Source organism: Micromys minutus (genome assembly GCF_963924665.1).
Source record: "Micromys minutus genome assembly, chromosome: 12".
NCBI lineage: Eukaryota > Metazoa > Chordata > Mammalia > Rodentia > Muridae > Micromys > Micromys minutus.
Window position 1 is genome coordinate 58,788,850 of NC_137981.1, and position 16,467 is coordinate 58,805,316.

The window sequence follows — 16,467 nt, forward strand, 5'->3', positions numbered from 1 at the left end:
TGACATCTCCCTTACTCCAATGCCAAAAACCCCAGGACGTGCTGAAGGCTTTTCATGAATATTTTTCATTTTGTTTCTTGCCCTCCAAATGCCTCTTCTCCTGGTACCCATAAGTGTGACAGCTGCCAAAGTGTTGTTTAACTTAACCCTTACCACGCCCTCTGCTTAGGTATCTGTCTCTGACAGCAAGGGATCAGAAGTGAGCTGTCCTTCAACACCGTCTGTGGCTCCCCAGCGTCCTCAAATTCCTGAAGTCTCTGCAGAGCCCTGGACAACCTGGTGGCTCCTCCTCCTAGCTGCACTTGCATCACATCGCTCTAAGGACACCTATGTGCCTTGACACCTCCCCCACTGCACCTATGTGCCTTTATACCCCCCACTGCACCTATGTGCCTTTATACCCCCCACTGCACCTATGTGCCTTGACACCTCCCCCACTGCACCTATGTGCCTTTATACCCCCCACTGCACCTATGTGCCTTTATACCCCCCACTGCACCTATGTGCCTTGACACCCCCACTGCACCTATGTGCCTTTATACCCCCCACTGCACCTATGTGCCTTTATACCCCCCACTGCACCTATGTGCCTTTATACCCCCCACTGCACCTATGTGCCTTTATACCCCCCACTGCACCTATGTGTCTTTATACCCCCCACTGCACCTATGTGCCTTGACACCCCCCACTGCACCTATGTGCCTTGACACCCCCCACTGTGCCTTTATACCCCCCACTGCACCTATGTGCCTTTATACCCCCCACTGCACCTATGTGCTTTTACACACACACCCTCCCATTGAACCTATGTGCCTTTACACCCCCCGACCCCAGTCTGTGGTGGCTTGGATATGCTTGGCCCAGGGAATGGCACTATTAGGAGGTGTGTCACTGTGGGTGTGGGCTTTAATACCCTCACCCTAGCTGCCTGGAAGCCAGTCTTCTCTTAGCTGCCTTCAGATGAAGATGTACAACTTTCAGCTCCTCCTGCACCACGACTGCCTGAACACTGCCCCCTTAACACCTTGATGATAATGGACTGAACCTCTGAACCTGTAAGTCAGCCCCAATTAAATGTTGTCATCATAAAAATTGCCTTGGTCATGGTGTCTGTTCACAGCAGTAAAACTCTAACGAAGACACTGTCACAGCAGGAATGTGTGCCTATTGGGCAAATTCCCTGCAGATCAACATGAAGATGAACTTTCATGAACTAATGTTAAGATGAATTAGTGACTTTATAGCATTCCTGATTTGATTCAAATAATTCTAGGAAGAAAGTTTAAGGAGACGGTTTTAGTTGTTTTAACAGAAAGATGTAATAAAGTTAGAATCAAGAATAGAATGCACCCCCTCCTCATAGAATAGTAAAGGCTGCATTATAGGGACTACAGTGAGCTTTCATAAGTTACACCGGAAGAGAAATAGGCTCAGGATAGATTTGTGATTGAGGAAATACATTCATTCTAGGTCAGGTCCAAGGATGAAGGCACAGGTGTGCACTATGATAAAGCAAGGCCCTGTGAAACGGGTGCTTCGAACTTATAATGAGCTTATGGAATGAAACACTGCTTGGAACTTAGTATCAACATCCTTCTGTGACTCCCCTTTGTGTAGCATTCATCTGTGAGGTGATTTTATAAAGAACTTCTGTCTAAGAAGGTATAAAAAGTCTAAAACTAAAAATAAGGTATGGTTGCTCAGGCTTTGCTTCATCCACAAAATGTTTATATGTGTCTGTCTGTATAAATATTACTTACATACATACATACATACATACATACATACATACATACACACACACATACATACATACATATATACATATCTGGTCTATATGTACATATATGTATGTAGGTATATGTGTACACATATATGTATGGATGTGCACTTGTAAAAATGAATGAAACTGGTGGTTGGGCCACTGAGTGTGAGTGTGTGTGTATGTATGTGTGAGTGTATATGTGTGAGTATGTGTATGAGTGTGTGTGTGTGAGAGTGTATGTGTGAGTGTGTCTACATGTGAGTATATATGTATGAGTGTATGTATGTGTGTAAGTGTGTATATATGTGTGTGTATGTATGTGTGTGTGAGTTTATATGTTTGTGTGTGTGTTTAAGTGTGTGTGTGTATGTGAGTGTGTGTGTGTACGTGTTTGAGTGTGTGTGTGTTGTATATATGTGTGTGTATGTGTGCGAGTGTGTGTGTATGTGTTTGAGTGTGTGTGTGTGTATGTGTTCAAGTGTGTGTGTATATGTGTGTGTGTATGTGTGCGAGTATGTGTGTATATGTGTGTGTATGTGAGTGTGTGTGTGTATGTGTTTGAGTGTGTGTGTGTGTATGTGTTCGAGTGTGTGTGTATATGTGTGTGTGTGTGTGTATGTATGTGTTTGAGTGTGTGTGTGTGTGTGAGTGTGTGTGAATGATTTTCTCTCTATCCTTTTCTTTCTCACTGGCCAGAAGTTTTTGCCAGGCACTGCATCCTGGACAATTAGGCTTGGCTCTCACAGCACTGCCAGCGTTGGCTCCATCCCTATCAGCACTGACCCCAGTTGCTGATGCCATTTCTTGCTGCCTTCCTCAGTTTACCTGGATGTTGAGCTGGTTTTGACTAGTGTGGACACAAATCCATATGTGAGGCTCCAGACTTCATCTCAGTATGGTGCTACTGATGTAGGAACTGGCCATCAGGAGATGTCAGCATGCTCACTGTCAGTGACACGTTCCACTCCGGAGTATGCTTTTGGTCACACTCTTGTGGCACCCAAAGATGCTCCCAGATCATTTCCAAAGTCTTCCCTGCTCTGGGCCTATAATCAGCCAGCCATTTCCCTCAAGGGTCCTGGTTCCATTTCAAGGAGGATGGTGTAGACCCGTGTCTGCATGGATGGTGTAGACCCGTGTCTGCATGGATGATGTAGACCCGTGTCTGCATGGATGGTGTAAACCCATGTCTGGTTGGACAGCTGACCCTGGGTGGATGGTGTGGACCCGTGTCTGCATGGATGTTGTAGACCTGTGTCTGGTTGGACAGCTGACCCTGGGTGGATGGTGTGGCCCAGTGTCTGGGTGCTAGGAGTCTTCCATGCCTGGTCCTATAAAGGCTTTTAGAGAAGAGCAAATATATAAATTGATTGCTTTTATTAATCTCCTTGGAGTGACCTTTGAGAGTATAAGTCATAATCCATTGGTTTGTTTTTATGAACATAAATAATATCTAAGGAGCTAGAAGAGATGATTCAGAATAATTATAGCAATAGGTGGATGCATTTTGCCCCCGTAAAGATTTGCAGGAATGCTAAGTAGTAAATGATTTTAATCAGCTTAAGGTCAGGCCTTGAGGGCTTTCTAGACCTTTTCTGTGAGTCACTTAGGAAGGGAGTTTCAGTTTCCTGAGAACTGACTCACTCATCTCCTATATCCCTCTTATCTGATCTTTAGAACTATCAGTTGTCACTTTGCAGACTGCTCCTGGCCATGGAGACATCAAAATAAAGCTGGGCTCTGTAGTAGGGGCTGCGGCTGAAGTCCTTCCACTCCAGTAGCTGTGGCACTCACTGCTGCTGTGCTTGGTGAGGAGATGGCAGGCTTCGCCACGGGGTGGAAGGCACTCAGATGAGGCCGGCAGAACAAGGGACAGATGGGACTCTGAATGGCATTGGGAACGGCTCGGGTTGCAACACAGACAAACAAGGCAGCACAGACAGACAGCACAGACCGAACAGACAGACAGACAGCACAGACTCGGGGGAAACGGGTGACTCAAGGCTCATGTCACACCCTGTGATCTACAGATCAATCTTGGGTCAGAATGCTGCAAGCCAGGCAGCAGTGCAAGGGTGTGGACCTTGGCTGGCTATGTTTATTCACAGAGACAGAGACCCTGTCACAGGGAACTGAGGGAGGCAACACAGCAAAAAGCTCCAGATGTGATTACTGTTTAGTAAGGAGTAAGAACCGTGAAAATGTAAGTAGTATCTAAATCCAAAACCTCAACCAAGGCACAGGGAACAAAGCCTTAGGAAGCAATGGCTCCTGTCACCCGCAGACTGCTGTCACACAGCCCACCCCAACACTCATGACCTCTCCTCTGCCACTCCTCTCGCTGCTGGGAAGCACTTGGGTTTCCAAGGAAGGACAGAGTATCCCAGGCCAGATACTCACTACCTCGTACAGTTTATTGTTTTAGGAAACTATACACATTCTAAAATAGTTTTAAAAACCAGTGGACTCTGGTTCATGCCCAGCAGAACACAAGCTAAGCAAGTATTCCAGTACAGATCGTAGGGCAATCACTGTGAAAGGAAATACCTATTTCATGTTTTACCTCAGGCAGGAGGACTCAGAAATGCAGCACCTAACGTAAGCCTAGAGACGCAGCAGGGGTGGGAGGCACAGCCAGGATCCTCCTGCTTGCCACACAGAGAGGGCCTGGTCTCACCTAGAACCGCAACCAGAAAGCGGGCTTCAGTCAGGCTTTGCCACACCATGTTCCGCGGGGAGGCTCTGCCATTAAATAGGGTGCTTGGAACAGGTCGAACTGTCTGAGAAGCTCCGACTCATTACCACATGCACCATGTACACCCTCCACAAGACAGCAGAAGGGAAGGCGTTTTCAAAGTTTGTGGCAATATCCTTTTCAACTCAAATCGCCAATTTGTTGCAATATCCTCGTCAACCCAAACGAACACATTCAATGAAAACACAACTCAGTAATTAGGAACACAAGCTGCACATCTATTTTGGGCAGATTTCCCTCTGCACTCTCTACTCCCCTCCCAGGAGATCCCTTATCACTTCCTGTTAACTGTCCTCCTGTTCCCGTTCCTTCCTCTCCTTCTCTCCTCTGACCCACCTCCTCCATTTTACTCCCTGACCCCTCCTCTTCCGGTTCCTCTCCTTTCCCCACCTCCTCTCCCTGTCCAATCATGTATTGACTTAACATAAATCTACAAAGGTTAATTTTATCTTAGTGAGGGCGTCTGGCATTGCCAAGAAATGGTGGCAGATCTAGAAACTAAACACCAAGTTTTCTTCTGCCACACTTTCTTCTCCGGCGGAGAATGCTGTCTGTGTTCAGCATGGCGTGCCATCCAGGGGGAGGCCCAGTCTCAGAGCACCCTGTCTCCTGGGAAAACCATGGGTGGTGTGCAGTTAAATACATAGCATATCCATGAAAATGCAACTTTTCATAGGTGAGTAAAGCCAAAAGCTCAGATATGCTTTGGGGGTAAGATGGCCCCCAACTTCCTTATAGCTGGAAGGCTCAAGACACATAGAACTGGCTCAACTACTGATAACCTGTACTGCAGCTGTGCACACAGACACACACACACACACACACACACACACACACACACACACACACACACACACACGCCGCCGCCATCACCACCCCAGGTTTGTCCCTGGGGTTGCTTCTATGGCCTAGACCTGCTGGAGTCTGGAGACCATCTGCTTCTGCTTCTTCTGATGGTAACTCTGCAAGGTACTGCTCAATGCTTGTACCCAGAAACTCCACCACAACCTCGTACCTACCCCAAAAAGCTTTTGAGTTTTAACACTTACCAGAGCTTCTCTTGGGTAGCATAGCCCTGCTACTGAGAGTTCAAACCAGTTTCATTTAGACGCCCCCTGTCCATCTGCTTTATAGAGTCTTGTCCCGTGCCAGGCTTGTCTGTGTCAATCCTGAGTGCTATTTAAGCACCTCCCACGTGAACTCAGGTGCTCTGCCCTCTGCATTCTTCCAGGAGCGTGGGACAAGAGCCGGGTGAAGATGGCCTCCACAAAGCTCAGCAGCTCTACCGGTTAAGCCGGGAGTGCCCCAAAGTCAATGACATCCTGGTTTCAGGTGCAGGCTGAGAGCATAAAAGAAAGTGAGAAGCCACTGTGGGTCTTGTGTCAAAAATGCAACTGCTGAGTGACAACAGATGCTGTGACCTCTCTGCAGACCACACATTCATGCAATAAATCTTATGAATCAATAGTAGTGCCTGAGGAAAACATGAGGAGAAATATTGTACAGCAGAGGCGGTCTACTGGCGGTTCTCTCTCAAGAGAATAGGAACTTGGGTGTAAAAAAGTAATGATTTTTAGGTTTCAGATAAAGCACCGAATTTGTGCAAGGAAGATGTTGTATGGTCAGAGGCAGAGTGAAAAAGCAGAACCGTCAAGAGCACCAAGAACAGAAGGGAGTTCTGACTTCTGCTGAATGGCCTGGAAATTAATATCCATATGAGGACAGCACTTAGGGCCCAGGGAAGCACAGACATCACGAGCCATCCATCACCCTCAGCAGCTTCCACTGAACCAGGCCGTCTGCACAGGACTACATGCTGCTAGTATGTATCTGTTGTTTAATATCAGGGCCAATTCATTCCCCTTGTGCCTGCAGCCTGCTCCTCCAGAAAAGCTTGGTATTTGCTCAAGCTCCGGGTTTGAATTCTGACTATGCACTGCTCCTAATAGGGGGAGGAACGTGGCCTCTTCCATCGTCCATAAAATGCAGATAATAACAGTTCCTGCCTCAAAAGATTACTAGGGAGGTTCAATTAACTACCATGTGAGAACCCTTTAAAACAGTTTTAGCAAGGCATGTGGCCGTGCGTGCCTACAGGGCCAGCCATCCGGGAAGCCGAAGGAGAGGGAGCGGCTTCGGTTCAAAAGTCATAGGCCAGTCAGGGCCACAGAGGCAGATGCTATCTTGAGAAAAATGTCACACAGGAACAATTCCAGACGTAGCAAAGATCAAGAAGGGTCAGGGGAAGCAAGAAGGACACTGAGGCAGGATTAGCATATGTTCTTCATTGAAAGCAGGCGACCTGGGGATGCTCACTGACGCACAACACCGTAATGCCGCCAGGCATCGGGCAAAGGGTGCCTAGAGCAGCACCTCAACGATCCAACCAGCCCAGACAGGCTGATGAGGTGCATGCCAACTCTCAGGAGCAGGGCAGCCTTAGCCCCGGAGCTTACGGGCCTGGCACTCATTTCTACGCACAGGACCGGTGAACTCAGGAAGAGGAGACACTTCTACCAGGACCCACTCGGTGGCCACAGTGAAACAGTGCGTCCCCAACACTGGGAGTAATGTCCTAGGCAATGTCTCTTAACAGCCAAAGGCTTAGCTAGCTATATTATAAATGTCAGTGTCTTGAGAGTATCTATTAAGAAGCACCTCTTGCTATATTTGTGAGAATATTCCATGAAAACTCATTACAGTCAGCTCTGTCTACAATTAGAATTAACATAAATTAACGTTTGTCAATCATAGAGGAAAACAAAAGAATTTTGATACTATAAAAAGATACTTTAATTAGGTTCTAGTTATTTAACAGACCAAATCTCTAACCTTAAGCTTTGGATTTCTCAGAACAACAACAAAAGGGGATAAATGTATGAACTCTTTAAGCTAAAACAATAGCAAAACCCAAATAAAAACAAACCCTTCGCACATTCTCTGGGACTTCAGGTAAGCCATTTCTGTTAGAGTGTTACCAACATTCTGAAGGCTAACACCACAGCACACAACCCATAGAGATTAAAAGCACACCCTTGACCCCAGAAGTGGCGGTGTGGGCTGTACTTTACCTTGAATCATGAGCGTGGGCTCCTTGCCCCCACCATGGGCTAACATCTCTCTGCGGTAGCGCTCCCCGGCAGCCCTGGGGAAGAGAATCTATTATCCACACTGCTCAACTGTACTTTTAACACAGCCACCTACACTTTAATGAGATTAGGTACTGTTTCTGGTGTGTTGCTGGCAACTGAACCCAGGGCTTTGAACATGCTAAGGTAATTGATCTACACTGAGCTATACACTTAGCCCTGAACTGATATTATTTTCATCCTAACTCTTATTTTTTTTTAGTGTAATAGGTAACTGTGTCTCTGACTTGTGTGTATGAATGTGTATGTGTTCATGAAGTACACGTGCATGTAGGTGAGTATGTAAGTATGTGTGCAGGCATGTGGAGGTCAGATGTTGGCATCAGGTGACTTCAACTACTCTTTTCGGCTTAGTTTTTGAGAGTTTCTCACCGACTCTAAGGCTCCCTGGCTAGTGAGCTGGGGTGTACCCATGTACACCTTCCTGGTGTGGGACTGCAGGCCTGTGACACTGCGTCTGGCTTTTCACCTGGGTGCTGGGGACCCGGACTTCAGTACCATTTTATGTATAATATACATAAGATAAAGTATTGCATATAAAATAAATTACATTGGTTCTTTGAGACAAAGTTTCTCTGTGTAGCCCTGTCTGTCCTGGAACTCACCCTGTAGACCAGGCTGGACTCAAACGCAAAAAGATCTGCTTGTCTCTGTCTCCTGAGTGGCATGAACACTCAGGCAAAGCAGGAAACTTACACAGAGGCAGGGCCTTCTCAGAGCAAGGTGTAAAGAGGCTTTGGCCAACCTCTGGCCTTGGTGTGGGGAAGAGGAGATAGTGTCCCTCCTTCTGGCCAGGGGAGACAGCACCCTTCCCCCAAATCAAAGCCCTCCCCTGTGACCTCCCCTGACATTCCTCTGTTCTGGGGTCCTGAGTGCCAGAGTCTGGCTCTCGGTTAGAAGAATCCTTTAGTGAAGATCTGTAAGCCTAACTCCGGAGGCCGAGGAGAAAGTGTCATGAGTCCTGAGGCAGTCTGTACCAAACCAAATACAACAAGAGAAAGAAAAAGGGTCTCTTTAACAGAGTTTTGGAATTTCCTAGTCCAGAGAGTACTTTTACAGGCTCACTTTTACATGATTATAAAAATGCAGCTACATGTCTAGGCAAGAATTCACATATAACCAGCACAGAAATATTTGGAGATACGTTTTTATTAGCATGTGGTTTTCCTAGTATAGTTCTTTCAAATGAGATGATGCTTTGTCCATTTTATAGAAATCTTCAGTGAAGTGCTGCCATCCCTGAAGCTGATTTACTGTAGTCAAGTTTGGCTGTGGACGCTTTGGAAATTATTAGTCTGTAAAGCAGACCAAGTGTCTGCAGAAGGCAAAGGGCAGGAGACAAAATAAAATGTGGGTACCAAGGTGTGGAAAACAGTAAAAAGTCCTATGACATTAGGTCCAGGCTGAAAAGATCCTGGACCTGAATGTGATTATTAACTTCTGAGGTTATCTGGATTGGTGAAACTTTGGAAAGGCAGAGAGGTATGGGTTGAGGATGTGGGGACAAGGGGATGTGGTGGGGTACGCAGAGGCTCTTCTTTCTCATGTGTTGTCACCCCCACGCTCCCCAAGCTTCTGGAAGACTGTGTGTTGACAGGCAAAGCTGCGGAGGTGATAACCATCTCCTGGAAGTGCCTAAGCGTGTCCGGATGTCTCACTTGGGTGGTGGTGAGATAAAGTGCTCTAAGCGGCTATGACATCAAGGCTGTAATTACTGGTTTGCTTTCAAAGGAAGATCCTTCTAAGGATGCTAAAGCCAGAGCCACAGATCCTCTGGGCTCCTAGTGTTACAAGGTCCCGTGAGGACACCAGGAGGAACTCAAGCTGAGACAAAGCATAAGATGCCCCATTCTTTTATCCCTGTGGCTAGAAGACAGGCCGCTAGCACTCACCTGCATGTCTGTCGCTGGGGCTGGCCATGTTCTGGGAAGGAGTGGACTTGGTATTCTTACAAGGGCATGCTTGTGGCTAATCTACTGACATTGTGGCTCCTGAGAGTGGTCCAGAAAGTCTTGAGCATTTTGTCAACATGGCCAATGCTGATCTAAATGACTGGTCATCCTGATGACTGACACATGAGGGTTCATGGGGCCCAGCAGACGGCAGGGAGTGGTGTGGTGGCCTACGCAGCCACTGTGCTGCTCTCAGGAAAGGACCTCCAGTCAGCGTGAACAGGGGAGCAGCGCCCCTCCTCGGGACTGCCCATTTGCTGTACGGACAACTTCCCCAGACAAAGAAGGCACTCAAGCAGGAATAAGGGCCATTTCCAGAAACAAACAAACAAGAGGAATAAGGGTGTACTTCAGCCTGGAACTCTAGGTGCCTAGGCTTCTGTAAGAAAGCCTTGGGGAAGCCCCAGGTGGAAGACAACGTAGAACTACTCTGTGCGGATGCTGGGCTCTTCTACACATGAGGACACCAGGGAAGTCGCACAGAGGACTTCAGAGCTGCAGTGACGGAATGTTCGTGGTCACACCAGGAGGCAGAAGGGCACATTGGAAAGAGAGGCCTAGTAAAAGATGGTTTCATGAATCCCATTCCCACCCTTGTTACCTGTTAAAAGGATCCTGTAGGAAGCACTCCTTCCAGACCATGGATGCCACAGCTCTGGACATCAGGTATGAGTAGTACTTGGCACCATATCCCACAAGGTGGCTGAACCTCAGCTGCCAGGCCTGCCAAGACAGAAACCAGCACAGGGGCTGAGAAAGCATCCAAGAGGACCCAACGCTGCAGATACACAAAGCTCAAATGTGTCCTTTTAAATCCTGCCTCAAAGAGTTGTCACTCACAACATCAGTACTGTCATATCTGTAGACTGGGCTCACTTGTGTCCCCTTAGCTGTGTCTGAAGAAACTGACATTCTAAGTCAATACCTCACAATGTGGCTGTATTTAGTTTTATGTGTGGGCGTTTTGCCTGCACGTACCTGCACCACATTCATGCCCGGCGCCCAGAGGTCAGAACTGGAATTTGGAGTTACAGAAGGTTGTGAACATCATCATAGGTACTGGGAACCAAACCTGGGTTCTTGGGGAAGAGCATGTTTGTCGCTGTAGGATCATGGCAGACGGGTAGAGGGGCAACCAAATGGGAGCAACAGGAGCAGCGACAGGCACGGGGCCGACAGAGGCACGGGGCCAGCCCAATCGTGGGCACCTGCAGGACAGTTTGTGTGGGCATCTGCTCCGAGGACATATGAGAAGTTCCCTTAAGAAAGAACGATGGGCCCGCTGGAGACTTCTACCAACGCCATAGAAAGCACGTCCACTCTGAGGGCAGGACAGGCATAAGTTCCCTGGACAGCATTTCCGACCTTGTCCCAGGGGACACACTTAGGGTTTAAGTTTTCTGACACAATCTTGTTTGTGGGTTTTGAGTCAGGGTTTCTCTGTGTATCTCTGACTATCCTGGAACTCACTCTGTAGATCAGGCTGGCCTCAAACTCAAAAGATCCCCCTGCCTCTGCCTCCCGAGTGCTAGGTTTAAAGGTGTGCACCACTACCACCTGGCTTTCTGACACAATTTTACACTTTCTTCAAGCATGTATTTTATCTGACCTAAAATACTTTAAAAAAAGAAACAGGCCTTTTTCTCGTAGAATAATTCCTTATCAAGCCTTCTATTCCCTGGGAAATAAAGTGTAAACAAACTGTAATTCTTGCAACTTAGTAGTTGCTGTCTGAAAGGATGGCTCCCCCATCACAGAGGCATGGTCGTCTGAGGTCACTCTGCACCCGTGTGTAGCTCACAGTTCTAAGGCTAAGATCGCGTACTAGTTACAGTCTTGCACACGTCTTTTGAGGTAACTACTCTGCCAGGACTGGTCAGAAGGTATGCATGAGGATCCGGGTCAGCTTGGGCCACGTGGCAAAGATACGCAATAATCTCCATTGTCCACTCCCCTTTTACAGAAGTAAGGCAGACACTGTGAGAAGGTCTTATCTCGTGTCTCCCTAGCAGGGTGTCCTGTGGAACCATCTGTGAGAGCAACACCCCCTCCCGTGGGGCACAGAGCCAGTCAGAACAAGACTCCGAGACCTCCAGGCCAGCACTCAAACGACACATGAGCACTTGCTGCCTTCCCGGGTCCTGTCAGTGACTGGGCCTGCTCTCTACCTAGCACAAGACCCTTGTTCCTCCAGGCACAGCAGTGGAGGAGTTCATGAAGAGGCTGCCAGAGGCCAATGGAAGGCTATACTGCTGCTGTGCTAGAAACTCAGTCCCTCAACCTTTTGCAACCTAAGCCCCTTGTGGCAGCGAGGCAAAAGGGGTAAACCTAACTACAGTTCTGGTTTAGATAAGGTAGGGTGTGAGTGTGTGCATGTGTGTGCATGCACATGCTTGTACACATGCATGAAGAGTCCAGACGTCAACATCAGGCGTCTTCCGCAGCTGCCTGCCACCCTGGTTTTTGAGACGGCGTCTCTCACTACCCTGAGCTACCAAGTCGGATGGACTACTGGGTCCTCCTGTCTCTACCTTCCCACCACTGGGTGATAGACATGTACTGCCAAGCAAGCTTCTCATGTAGGTCTACCCACTCATGTAGCAAATACTTAACTAACACGCCAACTTCCCACCATTCAACAGTGGCTTTAACAGAAAAGCCAAATAGCCCAGGACCACCTGTGGTCAAATTTCAGTACAGCTCTGACTAGCTACACTTTTAGCCAAAAGGGTGGCCCTCGGGAATCCATTTAAAACCTGCACACAGTTCTGCCCAGCCTGCCTTATTTGGGCTGTGGTGCGATGAGGCTTCCAACAGACTGTGGCCTGCTGCTTCAGTGATGACACTTCATCAGGACACCCACTCCCAGCATTTCCCAGGACCAGCAGCACAGGGGCTGAGGGGCTTTGTCTTTTGTCCTGGTGACCTGCAGAACTAGCTACACAGTCATGGCTGGGGTTCGGGTGGGGTGGGAGCGGGTGTGTAGTGTAGGTTCTTGATGAGTACTGAAGTTCTCGCTCGAAGAGCAGACATACTTCAGCAGAGCCTGACTGAGCTGACATCTAGGTTCCTTAGTTTTAACTCACAGTTAAGTCCATATAAATAGCTCAATAAAAGCGAGCACTTTCAGAACAAGACAGACATCAGGTGTGTGGAGCGCAGCCTTTCTGCCTCTTGCTCTCTAATTACAGCCTTGAGTTTGGTTATAAGCCCTCCGTTTACCTCAAGGCACAGTAAGAAATCATGCTTGCCAACCACCTTTCATCTGAGGTCCGTAAGCTCACGGGAAGACCAGCAATTACAGTGCTGTCTGAACAGTTACCAGATTCCCGCTAATCAACCTCATACCAAGCTCCCGTTTCCATTTCTTTCGACATTACTCTGGGGTGAGGCTGCCAGGCTCTGGGATGAGGCGTCATTTCTCTTAAATCTTCTTAAGAGGTATTTATCGAAGCGCACACGTCTCATCTTTCCTCAGAGTTTCATGACCAGCACTGCAGGGCCAGCAGTGTGACTGCTCGCACTGGCCAGGCTGACTCTCGCCGTAGCTGAGGGTGGGCAGAGGCTAAGGATCCCATCTCTGGTGAAGCAGCGCAGTGCAAGCAGGGACACTGTGACACTGTGACCTGCCAGAGAACTGAGTAGAGGCCGCAGGGCTCTCGCTGTCCTTTGTAACTCCACAGCCGTCTAGAACGCCGGGCAGTGAGGTTGTTTACTATTGTCCTCCTTGGAACTTGGATGAGGGACTTGTGCATTCAGCACTCCCCAGCCGTGTGACAGGGTTGAATAATGGAACCTGTCGTGTCTCTTGATTTTCCTATCAAATGTAGCACACATCATTTCACTTCCAGTGATACGTATGGATGTGTTAGCTAACATTCACTATGAGACGACCTTTCACTGAAACGTCGCAGGCTGTGTGAGAGCGCAGGGATCTTTGCCACTTAGCCAGGGGCACTTGCTGGTCTAGGTCTGGACTCATACAATCCGGCAGGAACAGGACAGGAGTCTGATGGTGGCTGGCTAGACACTATGGGCGTCTACAGTGACAGTCTGACCCGATGAGCTGGCCTGGGGTTATTACATACCCACTGCAGACAGGAGGATGCCATGGTGCATGGTGACTCTGCTACGTGCGACGTCCTCCCTAAACCTTCCCCTGCAGATGTGACAGCATCACACTGCCTCATGGGGCTCTCCTGTGCTTTTAGGGAAGAAAACAAGTCCCCATGGTGTTGTCACCTGCAAGCCTGCTGCAGGCAGCCAGTGCAGGATCCTCTTGGTGTCCTGTGACATGCGGTGGTCTCTGCTTGTATCAAATTTAGAAACTATTGTCTAATCTAAGGGGAAGACTATGTGGACCCACGTCTTCTTTAGTTTTAGCCCTGAACCGAGCTACTGTTTTAAGTAAGTCTTTCTGTACAATAGTAAGCAGGAGTTCAAATTCACCCTCCCATGTGGGCATCCAGCTGACCATCACTATTCTTCTAAAAGACAAGTATCTTCCCAATTAAAGTCTTAGCAGTCTTTAATCAATAAACTGAACATAAATGAATGGGTTTACTTCTGGAGTCTCAGATTCATTTCCATAGACCAACACATACACACACACACACACACACACACACACACACACACACACACCACACACACAGAGAGACACACACACATATCACACCACACACACAAAGACATACACAGACACATACAGATAGACACACACCACACACACCACACACACAGACATACACACTCATACACACAGACACAGATATATACACTCACACACACACACAGACACAGAGACACACACATAGACACACATATACACCACTCACACACACCACACATACACAGACACACACACACAGACACACACATACCACACACACACCACATACACACACCACACACACAAAGACACACACAGATAGACACAGACAGACACACACCACACACACCACACACACAGACATATACACTCATACACACAGACACAGATATACACACTCTCACACACACACACAGACACACAGACACACACAAACAGACTCACATACACACCACACACAGACATACACACTCACACACACACATACACACAGACACACATACACACTCAGACACAGACACATAGACAAACACACATAGACACACATACACACAGACATACACACACACAGACACATACACACAGGCACACACACACACACAGACACATATACACACCACACACACAGACATACACACACTCACACACACATATACACAGACACACATACATACCACACAGACACAGACACACACACACACACCACACACACAGAAATACACACAGACACACATACATACCACACACACAGACATACACACTCACACACACACACATACACACACACATAAACACACACAGAGACACAGACACACACACACACATACATACACATAGACACACACACACACACACACACACACACACACAGACACACAGACACAGACACACACACACACACACACAGACACACACACACAGATACACACAGTCACCTTCCATGTTGAAGCCACAGTTGTTCCTCACAGCTCATCCCTGCTGCTATAGGACTTCGCTCACCAACCTGAACCCTAAGGGCCGCATGGCCTCCAGGACTAACCTCTCCGCAGATATAACCCAAGCCACGGTTAACAAAGGCTAACGTCAAAGTGAAAATGACATCGTCCAGATGGACCGCCATTTCACCATTTCTGCCCACCATGTCAGAGTTCTCACCACCACGTCCTACCGTGTGTGCTCTGGTCACGTGTCCTGGGCAATGTCTGTCAAAGGACATAAAGCACACGAGGAAAACAGGAATGCTGAGACCAGGTATGAGCTGTGGTGAGATTTTTCTAAATAATTTAGGTCTAAAACTGATCTGTCTGAAAAACACTTCATGACTTACTGCTGGAAAACAAAATCATGGGCAAAGCAGTTAATACTAATTTTTTAAAACTGTGGTGTTTATACATTAGTGGTTTGTGAAAACAAAACAGGAGGCCATGCCTAGCTCTGATAGAAACAGAGAGAAGGAAATTAGCAGAGTGTATAGTCAGGGCAACTTTGGGCTTGTGACACTTTGTTTTAGCATTAGGTCAAAATGCTTAAATAAGAAAAGCATCACAACCAAGGAAGAGAGAGAAAGGTCATCGGGAAGCAGGCACACAGAAAGGCCTCCGTGGCCCTCTGCAGCCAGCACTCTGGTACCCATGTTTGCCTAGCATCCAACGGGACCATGGCGTCCCAGGGCCCCCGGCCGCCTCCACTGCTCCTCGCCACAAGTGGCTCTCTGACTCTCTCCTAAAGAGAACACAGTCACGCTCGGTTGCAAAGCTTGTTTAGCTAATCTCTCTCAGCTGTACGGCCTAGCAACAACAGTGCACGTCACAAGTTGTCGTGAAGGACCAATTCAGACTCCTGAGGTAGCAACTGGAGGGCTGGCTGTCTTCTTCTCACAAACTCATGGCTGTGGGGGAAGCTGAATGACAGGAACATGGTGCTAGTAAGAACTGTTGGTAACTGCTTGTCATTTCAGAATTTTTGATGACCCAATATTGTCCAGTGACAACCTTTGCTATGAAATTAAATATTTTCTGCTCTCAGCCACTCATGTTACTCTTGTGATAAATATGAATGCACCTTTGAAGGTTTTCCTTTTAATTGGGCGTTTGCTATTGGCTGCAAGTCTTTTTCATGTATTAAAAGTGACAAAGACTTTTGACACTCAAAAAAAAAAGAAATTTCAAGTGAGAAGTTACTAGAAGATGGTCCAGGTCAAGCATCCGGGCTGAGAACCGTGAAAACGGCCGAGC

At 47.7% G+C, this 16,467-nt stretch overlaps 1 protein-coding gene across 1 annotated transcript in view; it reads right to left on the reverse strand.

Annotated features, from left to right (window-relative positions):
- Nucleotides 1-16,467, reverse strand: part of MIPEP (mitochondrial intermediate peptidase) — a 92,879-nt gene that overhangs the window by 16,015 nt on the left and 60,397 nt on the right. The window contains exons 17-18 of the mRNA XM_080926211.1: nt 10,223-10,344; nt 7,592-7,665 (exon numbers count right to left, since the gene is read on the reverse strand). Of these exons, the coding sequence (XP_080782337.1) occupies nt 7,592-7,665; nt 10,223-10,344 (196 nt within the window). The remainder of the gene's footprint in view (nt 1-7,591; nt 7,666-10,222; nt 10,345-16,467) is intronic.